Below are 26,613 nucleotides of genomic sequence, written 5' to 3' on the forward strand. Positions count from 1 at the left end.
AAAAAAAAAAAAAAAAGATAATTTGTTTATGACTGGTAGCAAACACATACAAAGTCTGCACTCTGAACCCGCAGGCTCCGTATCCCAGCATTAAGTGAACATGGGTAAAAGGGTCTCAGGAACGAAGCACACTGGCACTGGGTGTGCACAGATTCGTCACGTGACTCTCAATGTGCTTCCCGTCACAGCTTCCTAGACAATGCGTTATAACTACTTATGTGACGTTTTCATTGTATTCAGTATTGTCAGTAATGGAGAGGTTGAAAGTCCACAGGAGTAGGTGTGCACATTATGTGGGAATGCTGTCCCATTTTATAGGAGGGTCCTGAACGTTTCTGGAGTTTGGTCTCTGTTGGTGAGAGACGGCAGCATCCTCTGTGCAGCACTGAGAATGTGTCAGGGGATGGATATCCTTGTGCTTTCAACTCCAGACCTACAACTACTCTGTGAGGTAGTGCATTATAAGATACCTGAAACAGGAAACCAAGTTGGTGTATAATCAAATATTAGGTTATTCTAGTTTTCAAAGTCATCTAGGAAAATTAACACCATGAGGAAAAGTCTTATGCTATTTATACATGAAAAATGCTAAGCTATAACAAGTGTAGCAACAGACTCCAATTGAAATAACTGGTCTCATGCATTTCAGGCATGAACTCTGAGTTCCTAATCCCCCAGCCTCTATCTCCCTACCACACCTGCCTTGTTTGTGTGTGTGCACATCCAGTGTGTGCCTGGTGCCCATGGAGACCAAAAGAGGATGTCAAATCCCTGGATCTAAAATTACGGTTATGAGGTGCCATGTGGGTTCTGGGAGCAGCATGGGTCCTCTGCAGCAGTAGAAAGTACTCCTGACCCCGAGACTTCTCTCCAGCTGCACGCTAACCATCCTTAGTACACAATCGAGTGGTTTCATATACACGGTAATGTTGTACAACCATTACCACCGTCTACGCCCAAACCTTTCATAGTTCCCAACAAACACTCCAAACTGGAGTCACCATAGTGACTCATGTCTATTAACTCCAGCACTTGGGAGACTAGATCAGATGAATCAAGAGTTCAAGGCTAGCCTAGGCTTCATAGTGAGGTCCTATTACAAGCAATACAAACAAAACAAAATAACAACAACACAAAAGAAAACAAAAACAAAACCCTGCCTCCCCATTAAACAACGTTGTCCTTCCACTCCCATCCCAGTCCCTGGAAACTTCTCTAGATTGTCTCGTGACTTGCCTTCTGCCTCTGGAGCTATATAGATTCTCAACTACTAGGGAAATACATAGAGTTCCAGGCGACCTCACCTGCATGTACAGCAAGTCTCCAGCTGCTCTGCAGTCCATCAACATGGTGTCCAGAGCTGGGTCCAGGTACCTGCACAATTACAAGACTTGATTACATAGGCCTAGGGACACAGTCAGATGTTCTGGAAAGCAATGGCCTTCCGCTCGAGAAACTGGGTTCCCTTCTCTGGTAAAACTGTACCACTCTACTTGCCTAGCCTTTGATTTCTTCCTTTCATCCTTCTGTGTCCTGTTTTCTCCACATGGTGAACTTTTGCCTGGTGGGCTCTAGAGTAAAGGACACACACACACACACACAAAGCTTTAGGAAAATAATGTGCATTCCTGTTCCCCACTGCATTAACACCTGCCCTGTCCACCATCCCTGCCCACCTGCCCTGTCCACCTGCCCTGTCCACCTGCCCTGTCCACCTGCCCTGCCCACCTGCCCTGCCCACCTGCCCTATCCACCTGCCCTGCCCACCTGCCCTGCCCACCTGCCCTATCCACCTGCCCTGTCCACCTGCCCTGCCCACCTGCCCTGTCCACCTGCCCTGTCCACCTGCCCTGTCCACCTGCCCTGCCCACCTGCCCTGTCCACCTGCCCTGCCCACCTGCCCTGTCCACCTGCCCTGCCCACCCTCCCTGTCCACCAGCCCTGCCCACCTGCCCTGTCCACCTGCCCTGTCCGCCTGCCCTGTCCACCAGCCCTGTCCACCTGCCCTGTCCGCCTGCCCTGCCCACCTCCCCTGCCCACCTGCCCTGTCCACCTGCCCTGTCCACCTGCCCTGTCCGCCTGCCCTATCCACCTGCCCTGCCCATCTGCCCTGTCCACCTGCCCTGCCCATCTGCCCTGTCCACCTGCCCTGCCCACCTGCCCTGTCCACCTGCCCTGCCCACCTGCCCTGTCCACCTGCCCTTTCCGCCTGCCCTATCCACCTGCCCTGCCCATCTGCCCTGTCCACCTGCCCTGCCCATCTGCCCTGTCCACCTGCCCTGACCACCTGTGCTGCACCTGCTCTGCACTTGCCCTGCACCTGCCCATCCAGACTCAGCATCCTGTACCTGGCCACTGCCTTCTGCCTCTGGAGATACTCAGGAGGCATCTGCACCCCAGGCTTCTGATCCTTCCTCCTGCTTCATGTTCCTCCCAGTGAGACTTTTCCTGAGCAGCCCTCAGCTCTCAGGTTATGGGGACTTGCCACCACCACATCAACTCTACATTCCACCCATGCTTCCCTCCCCTTTCTCCTCCTCTCCTCTTTCCTACAAGGTCACTGCCTCAACACCCTCCTTCCCAGACATTCTTTCTCTGAAAGCCTGCACTGCAGATCCCTCTTCCCTGTGCGCTGCTCCCCATCCTGTGCTAACACTCTTCCTCTGTGCTTCGTCAGAGTCTTCAATGTATCCCAATTGCTGCTTTGATCAACTTGCTTTGACACCAGATGTGAAGACTCCAGCCCTGAAGCCTATGAGACGCCCTTCTGGGCTCAGGAGAGTGACTGGCACATATCGGGAGTCCATGTCTATCTGTCAGATCAGAGCCACCGAGATAAACAGACTCGTGGTGTGCAAGCACACTGGTGCTCTGAAAATGGACAGAAACGGAAAGAGGAGATGTGGGTGATGTACAGCTGAGAAGACAGAGGTGAGCAGCTACTGCATGAAGAACAGCGTGACCATACCAAGAAGTGGGTCAGACCCAGGAATGGATGAAAACAGGATCTGAAGGTCCAGCTCACTCTGACGGAGAGAAGCAACTGAAATATTCTGACTAACTGTCCCCTTAGCTAGTGTTCACACACCTCGGAGGCTCCTGTGTGGCTTAGAATTGCATCACAGTTGGACAGCCCCAAGATACCTTTCGCAGTGGGGCTCTGAGCTACCAGGGCCAACACCCTCTGATCTAGAGGGAACCATATAATCACTAGAGAGATACATTCAAAGAAGTTCTGGGTGAAGACAAATCCTTTAAACACCAACCAGGCCCAGAATCATGCAGCTTGGAGCTGGCCTCCCTGTTGCCACTGGAAAGGCCCCCTCTGGACAGGGGGCTAGACATGCCAGAGTGTTATACCCTCTGGACCGGGGGATGGACACGCCAGGGTGTTATATCCCCTGGAGAGGGGGCTAGACACCTTAGAGTGTTATACCCTCTAGAGAGGGGCTAGCCACCCCAGGGTGTTATATCCTCTGGAGAGGGGCTAGACACCCCAGGGAGTTATATCCTCTGGAGAGGGGGCTAGACACTCCACCCAGAGTGTTATATCCTGTTGTTCCCTTGTGGAAATCTGACCCTCAGCTTCAGCTCCAGCAGTGTGCCTTTTTTTCTTCCTATTCGTGAACAAATTCAGGTGTGGGGAAGCAGCCTGGCCACACTCTTTTGCTCTCCAGCCCTCAGGAAAGTGTGAACTTGAGAAGTCTCCCACCCAGGGACTTTCTGTTATTGTTGCTGTTCTTACCAATGACAGTAACAAGCAGATTTTATTGAGTATTTGGGATTGCTTTAATCTTCACAATAATATTCTTCCATTTTACAAGCATGTAAACTGAAGCTTAGGGAGCTCGCAAAACTTGGCAAGCTGAAATTTAGCTTCTAGAAAAGGCCACACACAGACACACAGTATTGGAAGCAACACTAGAAGAGTTATTGTCTAAACCCTTAAATGGAAGCAGGGTCCTTTTCCCCTTCTCAAGTACTCAAGCCACAGGTTTTAATGATTTCTCAAAAGTTTCTGAGTAGCTTGGACTAGCCCTTCAAAATTCAAAGCCACAAACTAGACCCAACAAAATAGCACTGGGTCAGGTAAATCACTATCCCTAGATAGCAAGATGTCTTTTTTTTTTTTAAGCTTGTATCCTCAGATTACAGAAAAACTGAGCTGGACAGAGCCAACTTGAGTAGCAGTTCAACACAGTCACAGTAATAACTGGGGGCTGCGCCTGGGGGCTGAGCCTGTGGGGGCGGGGCTAGGAAAGCAAGCTGCCTTGCCCTGTGATTTTCTGTGTACTTGTTCTTAGTAGGACTCCCCTCCCCAGGAAAATAACAGCATTTTCTGCAGGGACACTTGTGTCCGTTTAACGTGGTGGCCCCAGTACATAAGCCTTAGGAATGTGAGCCACACACATGAGGGGTCAAATTCAGTGTGAACTGTTGGAGTCACCCCCTCTGCCTTCCAGGCACAGCCCAGTCCAACAGCCATCAGACCTGCTTGTAATTATCAACAACTCCTTCAGCTACTACAGCCCAGAGCAAAGCCAGTTTTTATTTCCAACCCCCAACCCCTACACACACACACACACACACTGGTTTCTCGAGCTGTGGTGAGACTGGCAGGTTCTGACCCACAGTGGCTTCTCATGCTAGAGGAACTTACCACTTTCTGAGTCCGATCTTACAGTTTTCCATTTCAGAACTCTGCAGACTAGTGTAAGGCAGCTCAAAGTCGGCCAGCTTCTTCACCACTAGAAGGAGGAGGGAGAAGGCAGGGTGAAGACCAGGCTGGCTCTGCTTTGCCTGACCCCACACTGTGTAACACTGTCCTTTCAGCTGCACTGTGCCCTTGGGAACTCCACTGTACAGCCTTCTGCTGGTGGTTTTTTCTTCCTTTTGAGGATGCAAGTCAGGGTGGCGGCACACACACACATACACACACGCACACACATACACACATGTACACACACACATGCACACACATACACACATGCACACACATACACACATGCACACAGACACACACACATACACACATATGCACACATACACACACATGTACACACACACAGACATGCACATACACACATGCACACACATACACACATGCGCACACACACATACACACACATGTACACACATATACACACACGTGCGCACACACACATACACACATGCACAAACACACACACATGTACATACACATACACACACATGCACACACATGTACACACACATGCACACACATACACACACATGTACACATACACACATGTACACACACATATACACACACATACATACACGCACACAGACACACACATGCACACACGTACACACACACAGACATGCACATACACACGCGCATGCACACGCGCGTGCACACACACACACACACACACACACGCCGCCATCTGTCTTCATCAGCTTCCCAGCACAGACTGATAAATGACTTATTCTTCATAGTAGGATGAGCTGAGGCTGTAGAGACACACGGGTTCATTAAAATTACACTGGGAAAACAAGGCTCCAAAACTTCTTGTCCACTCCAGACCAAGGAAAGGTTAACTCCCTCACCTGGATCCCATCAAGTGATTAATGCTTCCTTTCTCTGTGATGGTAACCTGTCAGCTGATACCCTGTGTGTGCAGCAAGGAACTCCCAGGAATCCCCAGCTAACTGTCGTAAGCCTTCGGCACACCTTGGTTCCCCATGCGGATGGAGCCCACACGAGGCTGCTGTCTACCTGGCCACGCCTTCCTGTTGGCCCACTTGGACCTGGAACTTCTGTTTCTGGTCTGGAGCTGGTTCTACCCTTCCTCCTCTGCAGCCCAATGCATCTTTACTGAAAACCCCGTCTCTCCTGAGGCTTGATCTCTGCAGCAGCAGCTTCTTCCCCGCTACCAGCCTGGGTGTCCCATCTTGACAATGCTGACTCTACAGCATTTCTATTACCAGCTTCTGCAACCTCTGATACATTCTCTTTACCTTGTATTCATTATGGATGGAAACCACATATAGACAAATGCAGAGATGTATTAACTGTGTCCTCTGATGTATGGTGTGACCATTAATATTTGTAATTAAGATACAGAATAAAAATTAGTAATTAAGACCCAAGGAGGCAGGATAGTCCAGCAAACTGAGTGAACTGAGTGTCATTCCATAAACTCTGACACTGTAAAAGGCACAAATGTGTGTTCTGGAATAGCGTGCTCAGGACAGGCCGTCTTAACTGATTAATTAGCATTCACAGTTTACAGACAGCTTTCAAGCGAGAAGGTCAGGCAATGTTATTGGTGGCAGGGAGGAGCAAAAATATTCTCTTGCATGTGTGTGTATTTTTAACTTTCTGAAATTCATCCCCCCAAAATTTAATATTTTATTTTCATCAAATCCCAGCCTATCGGGCAGGGTATTTTACCCTGGGGTTCAGATAAATAGATAGGTCTAGAGGTGCCCAGAGCCATGCCAGGACCTGTGAGCCCTTAGAGCCAAGCCTAGCCCAAGTCCTTTGATGTCTACCTGCAAACCATCTCCCACAGTTGTAAAGTAACCAATCCGACTTCACAGCTTTGAAGGCCTTGCGCCATCTAGACTGCAGTGGAAAGAAAGCAAAAGTCACATGAGGCTGCCATCTTTCACTGTACTGTTGGAATTCTTAAAAAGAATCTAAGGACTCCCTCATTATCCACATATTATAGCGAATAGTCCCTAACAAAGAGGCATTGTGTTGTTGTGAGATGTCTGTCTTGGTGCCAAGAGTCTAGCATCCCATCAACCAGGAGGCTGTGGTATAGCTAGCCACTAAACCAGGATGAAGATGACAGGGCACAGAGGTTAGGACCACAGTGAACTCCAGTAGACTCCACAAGTGCAGGTACCACACCATGTGTGATAGTTGATCTCTCTCTGTTTCTCTCCCTCTCCCCCCCCCTTCTTCTTCCTCCCCCCCCCCCTCTCTCTCTCTCTTTTTAGGTAGGGGAGGAGTAATCTCATCAGTTTGATTACATTAAAAAAGCCTAGGAGATTGTAGCAATGCAACGTGTGTGTGTGTGTGTGTGTGTGTGTGTGTGTGTGTGTGTGCGAGAGAGAGAGAGAGAGAGAATTTCCAGACACAATTACATCATAAAGGGTCTAGCCTAATGCATTACTTCCGTCCTTGATGGAATAGTTGGAGGAAGTGGACTCCTGCCTTGTGTCTTTGTTTTGTTTTTCTCTCCCTAGTTTTTTACTCTACTCCCTATCCTCCATGGTGTGAACTGCTCTGCTCTGCCCCCTATTTGCCATGATATGAACTGCTCTGCTCTGCCCTCTATCTGCCATGATATGAACTGCTCTGCTCTGCCCTCTATCTGCCATGATATGAACTGCTCTGCTCTGCTCTGCCCCCTATCTGCCATGATATGAACTGCTCTGCCTTGCCCCCTGTTGCTTTCCCTATCATGGGGGGGAAAAATGAGTAATTCCTTATGTTGTTTCTATCAGGCATTATATCACCATAACATGAAGTTGAAATGACATGCTACCTATCTGGGGATACACGGTCTCTGAACAATGACTCGGTCTTTTATTCTCCAAATAGTTTGTTCATTTAAGACAGGGCCTCAGTGTGTAGCTCTGGCTGTCCTGGAGTTCATTATGTCCTTGTATATGCCCCAGCTGTCCTTGAACTCACAGTGATCTATCTGCCTCTACCTCCAAATGCTGGAATTAACAGTGAGCACCACTACACCTGGCTACATTCTCCAAATCTTTGATCTGGAGCTGAAGACCATAGTAGAGACCACAAGCTGGAGGGCAGCCAGTCCCTCTGTGATACTTTCCACATTGTGTTGTCCATCTCAGTGCCAAGCTCCTGCTCATACCTGTCCAATTCCTGGGCTCCTCTTTTCCAACTTACCAGAGAGCTTGCCCTCTGGGAAACACCGGATAAGAAAAAGGCCAAAGTAGCCCACCAGCTCTGGCTGCAATCCAAGTTTATGGGCCATCACCTTAACCAGGAACAAGCAAAGGGGGAATATTGGGTTAATAGCCATACTTGCAGGCTGTGACGGCAGGCTGGAAGGGCCTGGTGCACACCAACAGCGAATGCTTTTGCAGGCCAGCAGACATGCAAGGAAATGTTTTGGAATCTAAAAATGGCTCAATACTTCTTACAGTTTGAATCTGAAATGGCCTCTGCGGGGTCATGAACTCTCAGTAGCCAGCAGGAAACACTGAATTTGGAGATTATGGACACTTTTGGCCATGATGCTATTGTAAATTCGCAGGGCTGGGACTTGAAGGTTCTAGGCCAGTTTCACTTCTGGCCCAATATTCTCTGCTTCCCGGCTGTACATCCCTGTCATCATGAGCTTCACCATGATGGAGGTACCCTTCCGAACCATGAACTAAAGCAAAGCCATCCTCCCTGAACCTGTTTCTGTTGGGCCATTGAGAGAAGTAGCTAACGAAACATTGGTTCTAGAAATCTTAGGAAAATAGAAAGTCAAAGTGAATAGAGGCAAAGTCAGTGCCACCTGAGCCCCACTGAGGCTGGCTGTCCCTCCTTGGGTATGGACATGTGTCCTGAACTGTCCTAGAGTTTATTTTCTGATGGGGGACAGCAGCATTCTCCACAAACAACTGTTTTCTAGACTCTAGCCCTGAGGTTTGCCTTCCTGTATGCACCAAGCAAAAGGCATCTCCCACGACTCAGTGGTGTATAAGATTGCCCATGCTGGTGTCGTTTTGACACCCAGGCCTGCTTCTCTGTGATGCTTCCTGCCATGGTCAAGTGTGATTGGCTGTGAGTTTGGTCCAGTGTAAACCATTAACTGTAGCTTACTGCAACCATGACTCCATGGAACCTCCAATTCCAGGTCCAGGATGTTCCTCTTTGAAATCGTTTCATTTCAGCCGCTTTCATTTCAACATCTGTGGTTTTATGCTTACTACTAAAATGTGGTCTCACAAAAAAATTTTAAAAAGAAAACCCACCAATGTACCTCCATTCACTTTTCCTCAGTAGGGATCACAGGATCCTCTGTCCTCCCCCACCTAGCCTCCACACTCAAGGCTTGGCTTGGGGAGAAGGCATTGCCCCTGGAGTGCAGCTGAGCAGAGGGACAAGGCCTTGCAAGGCAGAGCTGCTGACGGCCACATCTGAAGCAGAGAGGATGCTCTAGGGTCTTATCTCTGTCATCCTCAAACTGACTCAAACTCGAGTCAGGCATTGGAGCATGGCATTAGACCCCTGGACATGGCTTCTAGGGCTTCCTGTGTGTGAGAGAAAAGTCTTCAAGAAACCCCCTGCCACTCTCCACCAGGCAAGACCTGCCCCTGCCCTCTTGAGTATGGCTGTTCCAGACTCTGCCAGGCACTGCCCTCCTTCCCAGTCCCACACGTGCGGTATCCTGAGACAGAATCTTCTGTATATGGCCAGGGTCCCGCCTGCTGGATCCCAGGGAGGTAGCCACAGCCTTAGGAAAACCCTCAGAGGTTTTAGGAAAAATAAAATCGAACAGGCTCCTGAGGATGGGCTATACCTTGGCTTCCTCAGTCAGTTTTCCCTTTGGGGGTGATTTATATACAGCACCTCTGCAGATATATCGTCCACAGAGTAAAATAATTGGCAAGGAACTCCTGGAAGGTAATCTCACCACATCCAAGTCTCTGCCTCATAAGACCTGTTTCTGCATTTCTAGGAGCTGGGGCTAAGCAAAGTTTACCTCCAGGACCCTTTCAGCCGTATCTGATGTTAGACCTTCTACTTTAATGCTCCTTCCATCAGGCAGGAATACAGCCAGCTCGGCATTCTGGATGGTGATATTCAATGTGTGCTATAAATAAAACCACAGACGTCAGTTTCCACACTCATTATGGAGAGGCCTAGCACTCCCTGCCTGTCCCCATCGTGTGCAGGTCCATGATGCCTGAAGTGAACCAGCACCCAGTGCAGAGGTTTTGGAAGTCCTTTGTAGGACTGAGAAGAGGTGAAGGGGGCTCTGGAAAGGCATCAAGGCAGAGCAATAGTGTGAGGTCTGAATTGCTTCCAAATAAACAATAGAGCATTTGGGTGGGGCTTGTCCCCACAGCAACCAACTCCATCCTCACCCCACACCACCTCACCTCACCTCACTCCGCAAGACAGGGTCTCGCTATATAGCTCTAGCTGTCCTGGAACTTTCTCTGTAGACCAGGCTGGCTTGGAACTCACAGAGATCTACCTGCCTCCAGAATATGACTAAAGGCACGCACCATGTTACCTAGCTGAATTTTCCAGCACCTGAACACCAGATGGGCACTCGGAAATTCAGCTCAATGCTGGGATGATTTGCCTTGCATTCATATAAGACACTATGAGTTAAGTCTCAGCACAACAAGCTTGCCCTACTGCAGGCACCTGGGAAGTTCAGGCTGCCCATCTTTCTTCTCAGCTTATTACAAATTCTGGAGGCTCTCACGACTCACACTCGGTCTCCACAGTTTGCTTGAAGGAGTTGAGGAGTCTGAGGAAACACTCTCCTTACTATTGCCAGCATATTATAAAGGAGATGTCCAGGAAAGAGCTAGATGGAAGAGACACTTAGGGCAAGGTTTGTGGGGTCTCTGTCATCTCAGCACCTCCATGTCTTCATTGTCCTGGAAGTTCTCTCAACTCCACTGTTTTGGGGTGTCTTGTGGTGATTCGTCTATCCCTAGCTATCATGTGACCTTGTGTAAATCTGGCCTGATCGCTTCCCTCTCTATACCTCATTCCTTCAGCTCTACAGTAAGGAGAATAATGCCATCCACCTCAGAGGATATGGTAAGGGCTCAGGAGGAGATGCTGGAGAAAATCATCACAGACACTCAGTTGCCACAATTATTGCGTTTCTGTTGTTAGAGGTAGGACTGAGGAGAAAGTCACATTGGTTTCACTTAGTGGTGACAGATATTAAATAAAGGAGTCACGAAAGCTCCGGCATCTCAGTTGGTATCGTTCTTATCTGGAAGGCACAAAGCTCCAGGCTTGATCTGCGGCATCTCAGAGACTGTACAGTGGAGAAGTCTGTTCCTGAGGTAGTTAATCCAAGAAAGCACAGTCATGACTTCACATCTGCCACATTTCTGCTACTTCCACAATGCACCCTATCATTTCACTGCTGGGGAAATGGAAGACCCGTGGCTTTTGGAAAAGGGAGCCCTGTGGCTTCCTGGTGTCCCCAACAATAACCCAGTAGGGCAAACTGCCTAAATAAGGAAGTTGCATTTGGTTCCCAGGGCACAGACGCCTCCTCGGCCTCCTTTGTCCTCTAACCCACTTCTCATGGCTCCTAGGCATGCTGAGGTTTGTCAAGCAGGAACATGAAGCGGTCCTCAGTCTATAGACTCTAGCTTTGCCTTTTCAAAATCCCTTTGATTCCGTACACATGGAACAAAAATCCAGGGCTTGGTCAGTTGGGGAGTGAATCCTGGATACACAAGCCAGAAACACTCAGCAGCACAAAGGGTCAGAGGCTCTGTGGGTTTGGATCCAGGTCTTCTGCTTACTAGGAGCAGGTCAACCCAAGATGAACCTCTTTCCTCACAGACTGAGAAATAAGAGGGCACCCAGAGCCTGGCGCACCAAGCATAGGGTCAAATCCAATTTACTTGTGCAGACGGGGAACAAAACTTGCCCTCGATGGAACCTTTCTCATGCTCTCCCCCTGCTCCTGAGCCCTGAAAGGATCACGTGACTGCTTGGTGTTAAACCCAAGAGGCAGCAGGCACCACACTTATCAAATATCCAGGCAGCAAAACTGCCTCGTGCCTGCATGGTGGGCTTCTCCGCCATCTGGCAGACCCCACACTCCTGCTTATCTCGGCTCTTCAGTCTCCCAGCAGCTCAGTGAGGCAACCTCGTTGCGAGAGCTCAGCAGTCCCTCCTTTTCTGCACTGATGGCATCCGTGTGTTGCAGATCACACCATCACCTGGCTCCTGTGGGCGGTCAGCCTGAGCACTGGGTACAGTGAGACTCAGACCCACACTCCATGGGAACCAACTACTGATTTCCTTTTAAGTGCCAGCCCTGAGCCCCACAAAGAATCCTCGAGAACCTTTGTTTGTGGTTCTTATACCCGATGAGAGGGGTAGCTAGAGAATGTATACTCTCCCTCATGCCCACTCTGGAAACCTTCAAGACCAGCTTAGACATCACCTTTTTAGAACACCTTCCCAACTGTGATGGTTTGTACATGCTTGGCCCAGGAGGAGGCACTATAAGGAGGTGTGGCCTTGTTGGAGTAGGTGTGTCACTGTGGATGTGGGTTTTAATACCCTAGTCCTAGCTGCCGGAAAGTGAGCATTCTGCTAGTGGCCTTCGGATGAAGATATAGGACCCTCAGGTCCTCTTGCACCATGCCAGCCTGGAGATTTTTCTGTCACCCCAAGTGAGCAGAGTCCACGAGCCATCCTGAGCATCCTTTACTGGTGCCTCTGTGTCTCTAGAGAAGGGCTGGTGGACAGCCACCCCTTAATACATATTGGTTTAATGTAGAAGATATGAGATAAAGCAAGACATGGTGCATAACAGGACAACTTTCCCAGCTCAAACTTAATTTCCTTTCCAAATTTTTAATATAAACCTCTCTTAAAGACAACTTCAAGGCATTGGGGACTTAGCTCAGTGGCAGACTGTTGCCTAGCAAGCACCTAGGTTCAGACCTCAGCTCTGAAAAAGGGGAAGGGCTGGGGTAGGGGCAGGCACATTTAGGAGGAAGATACCTCTGCCTCGTGCTCCTTCTGGAGTTAAGGTGAAAACATCAAAAGGAAAAGTCATCTTTGAAAATTGTCAAAGAGTCCCAGGCCTGAGCCCAGGACAGTCTGAGAGTGTTCAGCGTAGTAGAATGGTACGTAGTAGCCATGATACCTGAAGCAGAGGATGCAATCCATTCTACTTAAGCCATCTCAGGGTTCAGCCAAGCACCGCTCAGGGACCATCACAAGAGGTAAGTGTCACTTTGTGATCACTAAAAACTGCCTTCCAGCAGGATCCGGAAAAGGAAACGGGCCAGGCTTCAGTCACAAGGGTGCTGACCCCCTACTGAGCACTGTGCCTCCAGTGAATGCCAGACAGCTTTGGTTTAACCCTCAAAGCAACCCCAAGAGGCAGGTTTCAGCTGCAGAAACCATACATAAAGAGGCTAAGCAAACCCAGTGTTGTTGCCATCGTGATCCCAGCAGTTGGGGGGCAGAAGCAAGAAGATTGCAAGTTCAAGTGAGCACTGTCTCAAAGAATAGGAAAGGAGAGTGGGGACTGGGAAGTGGAGTGAATGGGATGGAGAAAGCAAGAGAAGAAGGGAGGGAAAAGGGAAGGGGGAGGGAGGGTAACGGGAAGGGGAGAAGAAGAGTCTAAATGTATCGCCCAGAGTCACAGAAATTAAAATCTAACCATCAGAGCCTGCCTCCTGAGCCAGATTCACAGTCACCAGGCTGGGTCTGGGGCTGCTGACTGCAGTGGACAGAAGCTGCTGGGTCCCTGAGAGACACTGTGGCTTATGCATTGCTGCTAGACAGACCAGACTGCACTAATCTTAGGACAGAGCATTAATGAGAAAAGGCTCAGAAATGAGAAGCAAGATCCAGAATTAACCCACTCCAGTGACTCAGTGATAGCCTCCTTCTAGCAGCACGCACAGCGAGCTGCAGAGACGGGGCCGATGAGCTGACAAGAACTGGGCTGTGACCAATCAAAAGAAATGCAAGGGAGGAAAAGAATGGCCAACACATGGCACACACGTGCAGAGGAAGCAGGAGGCCCCGTGCACATAAGGACAGTGGTGGAGATGACATGTCTCCATATGAAGACAGAGAGCAGAGAGAGGCTCCGGCTGAGAGGTTGGGGAATTAACATAAATGTGAGCTGGTAACGCTCAGTGGGAGACAAGCACGAAGCCGGGACAGACATCAGAGCTCAGAAGAGAGACAGCACAAAGGACAGTCGCTGGGCAAAGCTCTCCTAGAACATTTGGGAAATCAAAGTACTAAAGATCCAGAATCAGGAAAAAAAAAAAAACTTTAAAGTTCCTGGAAGAACTAAACACAAAAACAAAATTCTACAACACTAATAACTCATAAGAGATATTTTCTGAATGCAGGAAGGCAAAAGCTGTAATGTACCCTCAAGTTTATGTTTATACGTGCTAACATACAGTGAGCTCCAACAGGTCATCATGAAGAAAGAAAAAGAGTTCTTAAAAATCAAACCACTATACCGTGGTCGGGCCTCGAGCCGTTTCTCTGTTTGACTAGGCCAGTTAACACATGCACAGAGGTGGATCCTTGTGTTTGTAAAGCTTCCTCAAGTCTTTGTGATTCTGGTCAAGGTATTATTATTCCTCTCCCTCTTAGGGATCGATGCTATGGTCTGGAGCTGACAAGAGGCCCTGGCAGGCCCGTGGTTTAAACGTTTGCTTCCCACCTGGGGGCCCTGTTTCAGGAGGGTGTGGACCCTTTAGGAATTTACCTACCAGCTCTGGTTCCGCTGCTGTGCTCTCTGCTCTCTGTCTGCAGTGGTAAGAGCAGCACAGTCTCCTGATGCTGAGCCCTCCCTACCTCGATGGACAGAAACCCTCTCCTGAGCCAATAAAAGCAGTTTGTCCTTGTTTCTGTCAGGTATTCTGGTCATAGCAGTGTGAAAGTGATTAATACAGAGTCTGATCCAATAATGATTTACTTACTGTGTAATTCTATTCTCTTTCTGGTCAGTTAGGATCCCAAGTACAGGCACAAAAATGCTTGCACACATACAAAGGAGCGAAAGGTTTCCTAAGCAAATGGCTTACCAAAGTTTCAGCCTACACCGTGAGGGACTTGTGGTTCCTTTGAGAGTCCCTGGAAAAGGGTTGCCTTAGGCCACATGGTTCAGGCTGGATCTTGTCCATGAACATTAAAGTTAGAAAGACAGACAGGCAGCAGCCCGCATGGCCTGTTGCCCCATGTCTGCACCACAGTGCTTTTGGAGACCTTGGCTACAGCTGTTGGGTCTCATCTCAGTACGGGGATCCAAGTACTAAAACTTCAGCTCATTCTCTTCCTTTCTTGGGACCAGCGTGGGCATCCGAGGCCCTTAGGCTACAGAACAAGGTATCGGCTTAAGCTGTAAACCAAAATCTGAGACGCACTTCACCTCCCCTGTAGGATTCAAACAGGAAGCAGCCTCCAGACTACTAGAAAGGAAACCACTTTACCCAAGTTCTGAAATGCATGTGCGCCTGGGAAACAGACTGACTGCAGAGGGTGACAGCTTCAGTAAGGAAAACAAGCTTACCAGCTGCACCAGTGTTAAGAACTCAGAGAAGACATCACTCCTTGTCACTCGGGGATCCGCAGTTACTGAAAGATATGGGAAGCAGACCAGGTGAGCACAGGCTGAGGTCTGTTCACTGCATCTCCCAGGAACTCTGAGATCTTGCCCTAGAAGTGTGGCCCTCCAGGATGCAAGACAATTGACAGTCTGCCCCCTTGAGGTGGCCTTGGCAATAGGAGCCCATCAAGCCAACTCAGGAACCCCACTCTTCTCCAGCCACCCACTCTGCTCAGAAGTCACCTTGTTACCCTCGGGGATAACAACGAAACTATCACAAGAAGCCAAAACATATCTCTGGCTGACTCTAGAGAGTCAGTTTCATGAGACATTTGGTAATCTGAACATTTTAAGTCTTCCCGAAGACCCAATTGAGTTTTTCATCACATGGTAGGAGCTCTCTGCTAACAACACAAGAATTGGTCCACCTTACACTGCATAGTTGAGCACCATTTGTCAGAACTCCATAGAGAGAAATGCACCAAAAACCTGGTGGTGTGCCGTAGTTTCTTGCTGCTTCTGCAGATTCGAGCTGATTGACAGAGTGATGCCAGCTGAGACAGACTCACATGCAAGGCAAGACTCGTGGAGGACATGTGATGTTTGGAGGGAGTATAAAAAGGACTCGGCGGACAGTGACAGAGGCTGAGCTAGGCTTGCTTGCATAGCTAAACGCTTGTTAATCTTAAGTCTTCACTGACCTTCTCTTCTCTGAGAGAGAAGCCTAGAACTTTTCCCTTTGGCCCTGGTCCCTCCTGCTGACTTGTGCTGAGGCTGAGGCCTGGCTGTCTCTGCTAAGTAGTGCCACTGCTCCCGATTCGTGTTTGCTATCCCAACTCTGCCGAACTGGACTGCTGGTGTATCTGTGAAATGTTTGCGAGTGGATCAAGCCGTGGTCGCTGACCTGTGAACTGAACTGCCAATTTCCAGACAACGCAGACAGGAGTTGCTCCAAATAACCTTTTTGAACAGGTCTACTTCTCCCGTATCCTTTCTTTCCCACAACCTCTGGTGGGTAGTGGGCTAGAAGGGAGGTTAAAGCATTTAAGAACCATCATTAAAAATAGGGTTTGAAAATTTAAAGTCACAGACAGACATTACTGCCAATGGACATGAAGTCTCCTGTCGGGATAATGGAAAAACTCTAAAACTAGATAGTGGTGATGGTTTGACGGCTTTTGTGATGAGGAACTTACACTGCAATAAAGCTATAAAACAGAGTTCAAGCACATACCATTTTGCAGGTAGCGTTCCAACTGGTCCCTCCTCTCTTCAGCCATAGCAGTAGTCATTGCCAGATAGTACTTGGGTGGGAAAGGGGGCAGGCAGTTTCCAAACACCCGTCTCAGCTGAAAAGTGCCAAGACACAGCCACTGTGAGACACTAATGCAGAATTGGTGAGACACAAAGCCCTGTCTTAGAGCACTTTATTTAAACAAAAACATAAAATTAACCTTGTGGGTAGCCAAAGGAAGGGAAAGAGGCCGTGAGCATCTTTCAGAAGACTGTCTTCGAGGGTGTGTGCCCCGCAGCAGCCCAGAGCACTAACTCCAGTCTTGCTTTGGGGAAGCCAAAGATTGCCACTCATGACATGCATTTCCTTACATTTTATATAGGAAAGATCAGAGATTATAGTCAGATGATTATTTTTTGAATTATCTCACTTTGTATTCCTGGCTGTTCTGGGACTTGCTAGACCAGGCTGGCTTCAAACTCATAAGGATACTCCTTAGATGCCTTCTAAGTCAGATTAAAGCTGTGTGCCACCATTCTTGGCTCCTTTTACTCTAATTAAGGTGGCACCTAAACTTAAATTGTGCCTTCTGTGTCATTTCTATGGGGTGGTGCTAATCACAGAAGTCCTATAAGGCCGGCATAAAGTCCAGGCAGCCCCATTTCCTCCTCCGACTAGAGACCTGAACACTACAGTGACAATCGCTTTCATAGAAAATAAATAAAAATTATTTATTGTTTTAGTAAAGGAAACCACTCAGGTGTCAGTGCTGCACCTGGGAGGCAAAGGGGCTGAAACCTGACTGTGACCAGAGCCCCTGGCTTAAAGACTGAAACCAGCTGAAACCAGCTCAAGGGAAAAGAGGCCACAAACAGACAAGACCTTAAACTTCTATTTCGTTTTAGTCGCCTTGGCCATGATCACTGTGTGTATCTGACAGTTCACGGAATCCCTAACTTCAAAGCACATGGAGAACCTGATCACTTCTCTCCCCTGCAGTAACCACTGAGCCGGGACAAGCTACCACCTTCTAGATCCTGGGTTATGAGAGCAGCCTTCTAAGTTGTCTCTCTGCTTCTCTGAGTGGCCTCCTATCTATTTCTAACTCAGAGCATCTCGAGTAATACTTCAAAAATGTAAGTGGAATCCTCACACTGCCTTGCTCAAAATCCTCCATGGCACCTCACCACCCAGGTCAAAGGCAGAATCCTTCCAAGGACCTAGAACTTGTGTGGTGCAATTTACTACAAATGATGGTTTCCACAATTCCATAACTATGGCTTTTGTGGAGAAGGACATGTAAGTAAATTTATACTTAAATTTCTTAAATGAGATTAAAAAAATTAAATTAGTTTCTAAGTCATACAAGCCACAGTCCAAGTGTTTGATGGACAGGGATATGTGGCAAGTTGCTATTGGACAGAGCATGTATACAGCATCTCCATTGGCACAGACATTTCTACCGGCCAAAAGTTGGTCTGAGTATGGAAAGGTTACAAACTGTCTGACTATGAACGAATCATGGCTTCCTGCTGCTTACTGCTTGGCTGTTGTTCAATTCCTAGAGAACCCATATTTGATGCCAGCATTTATTTTTGTGATTTAAATTTTAAAAGTTTATCCTGCAGAGAATACACAATATTATTGCCACGTTAGAAGACAGTTTGGGAACCAGGCATAGTGGCGCACGCCTTTAATCCCAGCACTCAGGAGTCAGAGGAAGGTGGGTTTCTGAGTTCGAGGCCAGTCTGGTCTACAAAGTGAGTTCCAGGACAGCCAGGGCTACACAGAGAAACCCTGTCTCGAAAAACCAAAAAAAAAAAAAAAAGACAGTTGGGTCATTTCTTACAGTGTTAAGCATAGTCTTACTATAGAATCCATCAGTCACACTTGAAACAATTTACTCAACACATTTAAAGACTACATACACATAAAAATCACATGTGCTCAGCTGTTAAGAACACTCGCTGTTCTTCCAGAGGACTGAGTTCATTTCCTAGCATCACATTAGACAGGTCACAAGTTCCTGTACCTCCAGTATCAGGGGCTCTGACGGCCTCTTCTGGCCTCCAAGGGCACATGCACACAAATGCACACTCACACACATGCACAAACAAGAAAATACGTCTTTAAAAAAATATGCTTGTAACTGGGTAGTGGGGCATAGACTTTTAATCCCAGCACTCAGGAGGCAGAGGCAGGTGGATCTCTGAGTTCAAGGCCAGTCTGGTTTACAGTATGAGCAAGTGCCAAGACAGCCAGGGCTACACAAAGAAATCGTGTCTCAAAAAAACAAACAAATAAACCCCCAAAATTGCTTTATCTGGAACCCTGCAAAGATGCCCTTCAAACTATGAATGGATAAATGGTGATCTCCTTCCTACAATAGAATATTGCTCATCAATGAAAAGAAGTAATCTAGCCACAAAAAGACTCAGATGAACCTCAATGCATGTTACAAATGAAAGAAGCCAGTCTGAAAAAGTCTGAATTCCATTATGGGGCCATCTGAAAGGGGCAAAAATATCAATAGAATAAAATGGTCCCTTGTCACCAGAGCTGTGGGACAGAGGAGTAGTGAACAGGTAAAGCACACGTTTTAGAGCAAAAAACGCATCCTGTGGCAGCGCATACCACACTCATCCAGGCAAGCTAAACTTTATAGCACGAGCTTGGCATATGCACATATTCTAGAACCATTTAGGTAGCCTGGAGAATCTCAGGGTGGAACACAGCACTCTTGCTGCACTACAAACACACCATACCACTTCAATGGAAGGAGTGGGGGTGGGGGGAGAGCAATACATAAGACAGGACAGAAGTGTGTAGGGTCCACAAGAGAAATGCACAAAAATCCACTGCACATAAGCACTGCACTGTTGATGAAGCTGTTCTCCAGGGGCGTGTGAGTTAATTCTCACGCTACTGTGCAGCATACGGACTCAAGCAATGCAATAGGTGAGGGGCAGGGTCCGGGCCAGGTTTCTCGCTGCAGGAGTGAATTTATAGATAAGAGCAGGAGGCTAGAAGTGTAAACGCTTCACTATGAACTCCTGTTTAGTGTAATAAAGATACAAATGGTGCATGATTGGATGTGCAATGTCCCCCAGTGGCACCTGTACTTGAGCTGGTGGTATTTTCTATGTCATCTGGGTGCAGGGTCTGGTCGGCAGCAGTAGGTCACTAGGAATGGGCACTGAGGGTTAGACACACTGTGGCTCAGGCCTGCAATGGCTCATGTGAAAAGCCTTGGCTGCATGCTCTCATCATCGTGAATGTCCTCACTCCATGATGGGTTATGCCCTATGAAACTAGGAGCCATAATAAGCCCTGCCTTGCTTCAGTTGTTTCTGTCTGAACTTTATGGCAGCAGTAAGAGAAGGAGCTAATGGGAAGGGACAGTGGTAGAAACCTGGGTAGGAAAGCCTGGGCTACTGCACATGGTGCCTCCTTCCTAGCTCTGCAGGGAGGCTTGGAAGCAACACTGTAGCGGCAGTGAGCACACCTGCACACAGATCCGAGTTTCACTCCTCACTGAAAGCCACCACAGATTCATGGAGAAATTCCTGTTCTAAGACAGAGCCTGGACCACCTTGGAGCAGAAAGTATGGACGTGTTCAATAGCTGAGCGTAAAAGAGACATGGAAGCCACATGAGCCACTCCTGTGGCCACAGCTCAGACAACCGGATCAATAAAACAAAGCAGCATTGATGTATATTCCAAACCATGAATAGCCTGCATTCCATGATGATCTAACTAAACCCTGAATAAATGAATAGGAGAGAACAGGCAGGTGTCTTGTGTAGAAGAATTCCAGACAATGTGTGTGACCAGGAAACATAAACATCCATTGCTTAACTTAAGGATACATTGTGCACAGAGACATCCTTCCAAAGAGTACTGGGGGAGCAGGGGAGGGGGGCAGGGAGGATGGGGGTGCTTTGTATGGGAAGACCAGATGGATGCCTCCTCAGCCATGAGATGGGCAACATCAGCAGTGAGAGCCTTAGCCTGGCAGACGCCTGAGGCAATGTGGGTAGAATGTGCTTCAGTTACCCCTGGAGTCCTCACTCTCAAACCCCACTGCTCACTCTTTATCAGATGGAAACAAAGTCTCCAAATAGAAGGACATCCACAGATCTGACCAGCAGCCCTCTAAGCTGTCAGGGTCATTAAAAACACAGAGAGCCGGGCGTGGTGGCTCACGCCTTTAATCCCAGCACTCGGGAGGCAGAGGCAGGCGGATTTCTGAGTTCGAGGCCAGCCTGGTCTACAGAGTGAGTGCCAGAGCTACACAAAGAAACCCTGTCTCAGGAAAAAAAAAAAAAAAAAAAAAAAAAAAAAAAAAACACAGAGAATCCAAAGAACTGCCATCGTCAGAGAGTTAAAGGGATCATGACCACGGGGTGGAGTGCTCCCTGGTCCTGGACAGAAACTGGATATCAGATATAAACTAGACAAATCAGAATAAGTTATGGATGCAGTTGATAACAGTGCATCTTTGCTGACTGGATCAGTTTAACAAGTGTACACACTAAAGGTGGTGTTAACATAGAGGATGCCAGGCTGGAGAAATGCCTCAGCAGTTCAGAGCACTGGCTGTTCATCCAGAGAGCCTGGGTTCGATTCCAATCACCCACATGGTAGCTTATAACTGTCTACATCTCCATTTTCAAAGAATCTGAGGTCCTTTTCTGAAACCTGAGGGTGGAGCACACACGTGAAACACACGCAGCAGGCAAAGCATGCACATGTGTTTAAAACATGTAAAACATAAAGCTTTGAAATGGTTTAAAGAAGAGAGGAAACTGAATGCCTGGTGTGTGGAAACTGTGGTACATTTTTTTTTATAAACTAAGACTGTTACTACAAAAATTAAGCTTATTTAAAAAAAAACAAAACAAAAACAAAAACACCCTGATGTTCTGGATTCTCTCCAGAAAATGAGAAGATCTTGAAGTGACAGGGTCACATTCTCAGGCAATTATCAATTGAGAGGCAGCATAACAGCTCCCATCATGCCCCACTGCCTCTCACCCCTGTAGACCCAGCTCTCATCTGATCCTGGTATCAAATATTCTCACAGCAATTGTGTATCCTTTAAACTCAAGGAAATGTCCCTGCCATGCCAAAGACTCAAAAGACTGCCGCCATCAGCTAGCTGCTCCACCAACCGGGACACTGACTCAGCACCTCTGTTGCTGCCATTCACTGAAGCAGAAATTTGTCTTCTTGGCATGCAACTGTGTCTTGGTTAGTTGACAGCTCATCAAGTGATGCCAAAAATGGAATTATCTTCCATCGTGTACATAACTGTCACAGACATTAGACCCTAATCGACTCTAGTCACAGCAGCCTTCAGACAACAGGGCTGCCTGAGTCACCCATCTGTCTGAATCTACGGGACCCACCCCCGCCACCCCCCTGAGGTCAGGAGGTGGGAAAAGTCAGCATGGTGGAGAATCTAGGGCCTGACATGGAGCAGAATACCACCCAGCAGGTTTTACAGCAAGGACAGGTTCCTCAAGAAATCTGTGGAAGGAAGTCTGGGGCAGGGGTGGGGGGATGGGAAATATTCAGTGAGTTGAGTAAATTCTGCCAAAAGTCAACCTTCATCTCCATGGTCCAATTTTACCAGCACAGGCCTCTCACCGGTCTCAGGTGGATTTGCCTGTTGCAGTCACTAGCATCCCAAGACTTGGAGAGTTCACCTCAGACTCATCAAAGCCTCCATGAAAGACCTCAGAAGGGAAACTTGGTTCCCCTACTCCGTTACTGTTTGAGGGGTTTTGTTTTGTTTTTGTTTGTTTTCTAGACTGGCCTAGAACTCAATACGTAGCTGAGGATGATCTTGAACTATGCCTGCTTCACAAAAACTGGGGATCAAACCCAGGGCTTCAAATGTGCTGGGCAAGTGATCTACCTGCTGAGTGGGTGCATCCTCAACCTGGTGTGTGTGTGGCGGGGGGGCGTGCGTGTGCATGTGCATATTTATATGAGAGAGAGAGAGAATACTGTGAGTGACTGTGTGACTGTGTTGTGTGACTGTGTGTATGTGACTCTGTGTGTGTGTGTGTGTGTCCTCTCCAAGTCTGGCAAAAGTTGCCAAGGGTTTTTCCAGATCCTTCTCTGCCAGTTTTTTTTTTTTTCTTCTTCTTCTTCTTTTCTTTTACTTTTGTTCTGCTCTGAGACAGGGGTTTCTCTGTAGAGACCTGGCTACCCTGGGACTCTCTGTAGACTAGGCTGGACTCAGAAATCCCCATTTCTCTCTGCCTCTCTAGTACTAGAATTACAGGTGTGGGCCACCACAGCCTGCTTCCTCCCCTCCCCCTCCCCCTCCCCCCTCCCCCTCCTCCTCTTTCTGGTGGAAGTGGAATGGTCCCAAAATCCTTTTAATTTTTTATAATTCCACTTATTTGATTGTGGAGTGGGAGCTCATGCGTGAGGTCAGAGGACAACTCGAAAGAGTTAGTGATTTTCTACATGAGTTCCTGGAATTGAACTCAAGTTAACAGGCTTTGCAGCAAGTGCCGCTGAGCCATCTTGCTAGCCCCAAATTCTTATTAGTCTGACCAAATATAAGGTACCATAAAAAAGGAAAGGCTGTGTATACTTAAGAGGGGGGGTATAAAAGTCCTTGCCAGTTTATTTCCTTATAAGCTCTGTGTGACACTATATGTGTATTATGTTAAATAAAGGTTATAACTTTGCTAACAAGGGATTTGGCTGTAGGATTGAATTTAACCAGGCACAGAGGCACACACACCTTTAATCCCAGCCCTTGGGAGGCAGAGTCAGATCTCTCATAGTGAGGTCCAGGACAGGCAGAACTACATAGTAAGACTGTTTCAAAAAAAATTTAAAGAATTGACTTTCTATCCCACGTATTGGACACCTGTAGGAATAAGGAGTTCCTGTCCAGGTGGCACATTCCTGAGTTCTTGTCAGCCAGGATAATTCATAAAAGGCTGAGTCTGGCAAAAAGAAGGGTCTCTGTGAGGTGCCATGTGACCTGTGCTCTCTGACAGCATCAGCTGCAGCCCTGTCCCCAGCAAAACCCCCTCAAGGGCTGCAGCTGACCCTCTGATGTTGAACCCTGGTAACGTCTGCTGTGTGAACTCTCTGGCTGACTCAGCTCTCCGCCTTTAGATAAATACAGTCAGTTTAACTGACGCCCCTGTGATTTGCCTGGGATACTTTCCCCAGCTCTGAAGAAGCCTGTGAAGGCAATGTCAGCTTGTGGGGGCCCCAGGTTGCACAGGGAGCATCAGCAAGAGGGGAACTCCAAAAGCCTCACAGACCATTGCCTGCTCCCCCTGCCAGGTGCCGGCCTCCCCAGCTCCCCCATCATTCTGAGCTAATCTGGTTTTCCTATCCACCTCACACTCTTTTCTTTTAGGTCTGAGACAAGTCTATGTAGCCCAGGCTGGTCTTCATTTCTCTATCCCCCACCTCAGTCTTCCATGGGCTAGGACTACAGGAATGTGCCACCCTGTCTGACTTTTATCTTCTTCCTCTTTGCTTATTTACACCCCCTGTTCCTATCTGCCACTGTCACATCCTCTGCTTGGAAGACAGCTCCTGGACCAATCTCTTCCCAAGCCCCAGTCAGTCTCCCAGAAACCCTCCTAGATTGCATAAGATACTTTTGAGTCTTGTGACACTTTCTGACTGCCACAAGCCAATCTGCATTGATGTAGCTCATGAGTCTTGGGTTTGCTAACAAAGGGACTTGGAGAAGTGGGCCAGATGAGACCATGTTAGAACTAGAAGCTGTACAAAGGACACTGGTCCCAGTTGACTCTACTCTGGGATAGATCTGAGGGCTCTGAGCACAAGAGGCTAGAGGAAGGCTATTACTCTGCAACTGGTCATTATGGTCTTGTTCATTTTATAAGGCTGACCTGATGTTGAAGATGTTGGTATAGGAGATAGCTCTGGGATTTAAAGAGTGCCTATAGTTCACAAATCAGGAGCCTGTAGCCAGCCCTCCTCCTCTTCTACTACTACTACTACCACCACCACCACCACCACCACACCCACACACACAGTCCAATGTCTTTCAGAGTAACACAATCCAAGCCCTTGGACTCACCTGTTCATCCCAGCGGTGCAGCTGGCTGTAGCGTACTTTGCAGAAGAGGAACCCATCCAAGTACACGGAGTACAACTGAAAGCACAGACACCCGCCTGTTACCCTAGGCGAGGATAAGGACTGGGGGAGGAGGTGCGCAGGGTCACCGATCCCCTCCCCACCCAACTGACCCCGGGCCCCAGACGCACCACGTAGCGGCCCCCCAGCGCGTCTGGCCGCTGCTGGGACACCGGGATGCAGAAGTGCATCTTCATGGCTCTGGCGATGACCAGGGACAGCGTGGAGAACAGGACCTGCCACCTAGAGTCTGGGCTGGGTCCTGAGCTCCTACTCCTGCCTTGAGTCTGAGGGTGGGCGGGGTCTGCGCCTGGTTCCGCCCCGCCCCGCCCCCTCCACTGAACCTCAGCCTGATTCTCAGGCTGGACTAGAGACGTGCGCGCACACAATCAGGGTTCAGAGGGACCCCAGGGATGCCAGATCTCAGGCCAGGGTCACCCTGGAGGCCAGAGGCTGGAATTTTAGAGACTTTTTGAGGAGGAAAACGTGCCTCTGTGGGGCAGGGAGGGAGGGACAGTGTAGAATTCTTTTACAAAGGGCTCAGCCCACAAAAGATAAGAATCCCGTCTCTAGCGACATGAACATTTTATACAGCTGCCAGAGAGTCACTGATCTTACCCTGCCTCAAATCATCAGAGCCAGGCAGCTTGCCTAAGGAAACAGAGCTTCTCCAGGGGCCGCTTCAGGGGCCAGGTCTCGTGTCTGTGACCAACAGAATGTCCACTTCCAGAGTGAGGGGGATGAGGTGGCGTTCAGATCGGTCTCATACCGGATCTCCTGGCATTTTCTACAGAGGGTGCCTTGATGATTTGGGAGTTTCCCATCACCCCAACTCTGGCTACAGTATACTGTGGATTAAGATTAGAAAGGGGGGAAGGAGGTATACCTTGGAAGTATCCTATCACGGGGGCATTAGGCTCAGGGTTTTGTTTATTTCTTGTTTTGCTTTGTCTTAACCTTTTTTAAATGTATCATGGTGTGCAGTCCATATGTAACACTGCTTTGATGGTTTATTGTTGCTGCTTTTGTACATATGATTTTTATTTATTTATTTTTGATTGGATGTGGTTTGTTGTCTTATTCTTGTTTTTTAAGTCTTCTCTCATTATAGGAAATTTAAAACATGGATGTGGCCTGGGTCTCTCTTACCTGGGGAAGCCCTGTTCTTGAGTAGATACCGCTCTCCATGGCTGGGTTCTTAGGAATCTTTGTTCCCAGGATCTTTCACCGACTTCTTGGTTTTTCACTGTTTATTGATTAATTCTATTAACTTGTGAATATGGTTAAAATTGATTGTGTACTTGGTGGGATTTAGAATCACCTAGGAGCTAAACCTCTGGGTACATCTGTGAGTTGTCTGTCAACAGACTGAGCGGCACCTCCGACAGGGGACGGGAAGGAACGAAGAGTCAGCTTCGCACCAGCGTTATTGATCTCCTGACTGCAGAATCTGAAAGTGGTCAAGCAGGGGAAAAAGGAAGTGGTCTGACGCTCTCGCCAATGCCCAGAGACCTCCTCTTCAAGGACCACATTTGGAAACCTGGAGAAACGGGCCAGTGTAAGAGCACACTGCTCTTCTAGAGGACTTGGGTTCAATTCCCAGCACCTACATGACAGCTCACAGCGGTCTGTAACCCCAGTTCTAGGAGATCTGATGTTAATTTTTGCCTTCCTTGGGCACCGGCCATGTGCACAGCACAGACACCCATTGAGGCAAAACACTCATATACAAAAAATAATAAAAATATTTTTTAAAAATTAAAACTAATCGTATTTGTACCATCACTTTATCAACACGACTTTGGCACTTTTAAATTATGTTAAAGTTAGATTTACTCATTTGTATGGGATTTACTAGAATGTGCTGAGGCCACAAGACAACTCACAGAGCCCTGTTCTCTCCTTCTACTCTGTG

At 48.1% G+C, this 26,613-nt stretch overlaps 1 protein-coding gene across 2 annotated transcripts in view; it reads right to left on the reverse strand.

Moving 5' to 3' along the window:
* Positions 1-24,949, reverse strand: part of Snx31 (sorting nexin 31) — a 50,929-nt gene extending 25,980 nt beyond the window's left edge. The window contains exons 1-8 of one of the 2 annotated variants that reach the window (XM_021184160.1): positions 24,830-24,949; positions 24,642-24,716; positions 16,546-16,660; positions 15,276-15,340; positions 9,711-9,821; positions 7,901-7,991; positions 4,661-4,748; positions 1,305-1,374 (exon numbers count right to left, since the gene is read on the reverse strand). In XM_021184160.1, the coding sequence (XP_021039819.1) occupies positions 1,305-1,374; positions 4,661-4,748; positions 7,901-7,991; positions 9,711-9,821; positions 15,276-15,340; positions 16,546-16,660; positions 24,642-24,716; positions 24,830-24,895 (681 nt within the window). In that variant the 5' untranslated portion in view covers positions 24,896-24,949. The remainder of the gene's footprint in view (positions 1-1,304; positions 1,375-4,660; positions 4,749-7,900; positions 7,992-9,710; positions 9,822-15,275; positions 15,341-16,545; positions 16,661-24,641; positions 24,717-24,829) is intronic. The other variant, XM_021184159.1, reaches the window with a different exon arrangement.
* Positions 24,950-26,613: the final 1,664 nt, after the last annotated feature.

This window comes from Mus caroli, chromosome 15 (genome assembly GCF_900094665.2).
Source record: "Mus caroli chromosome 15, CAROLI_EIJ_v1.1, whole genome shotgun sequence".
Classification (NCBI taxonomy): Eukaryota; Metazoa; Chordata; class Mammalia; order Rodentia; family Muridae; genus Mus; species Mus caroli.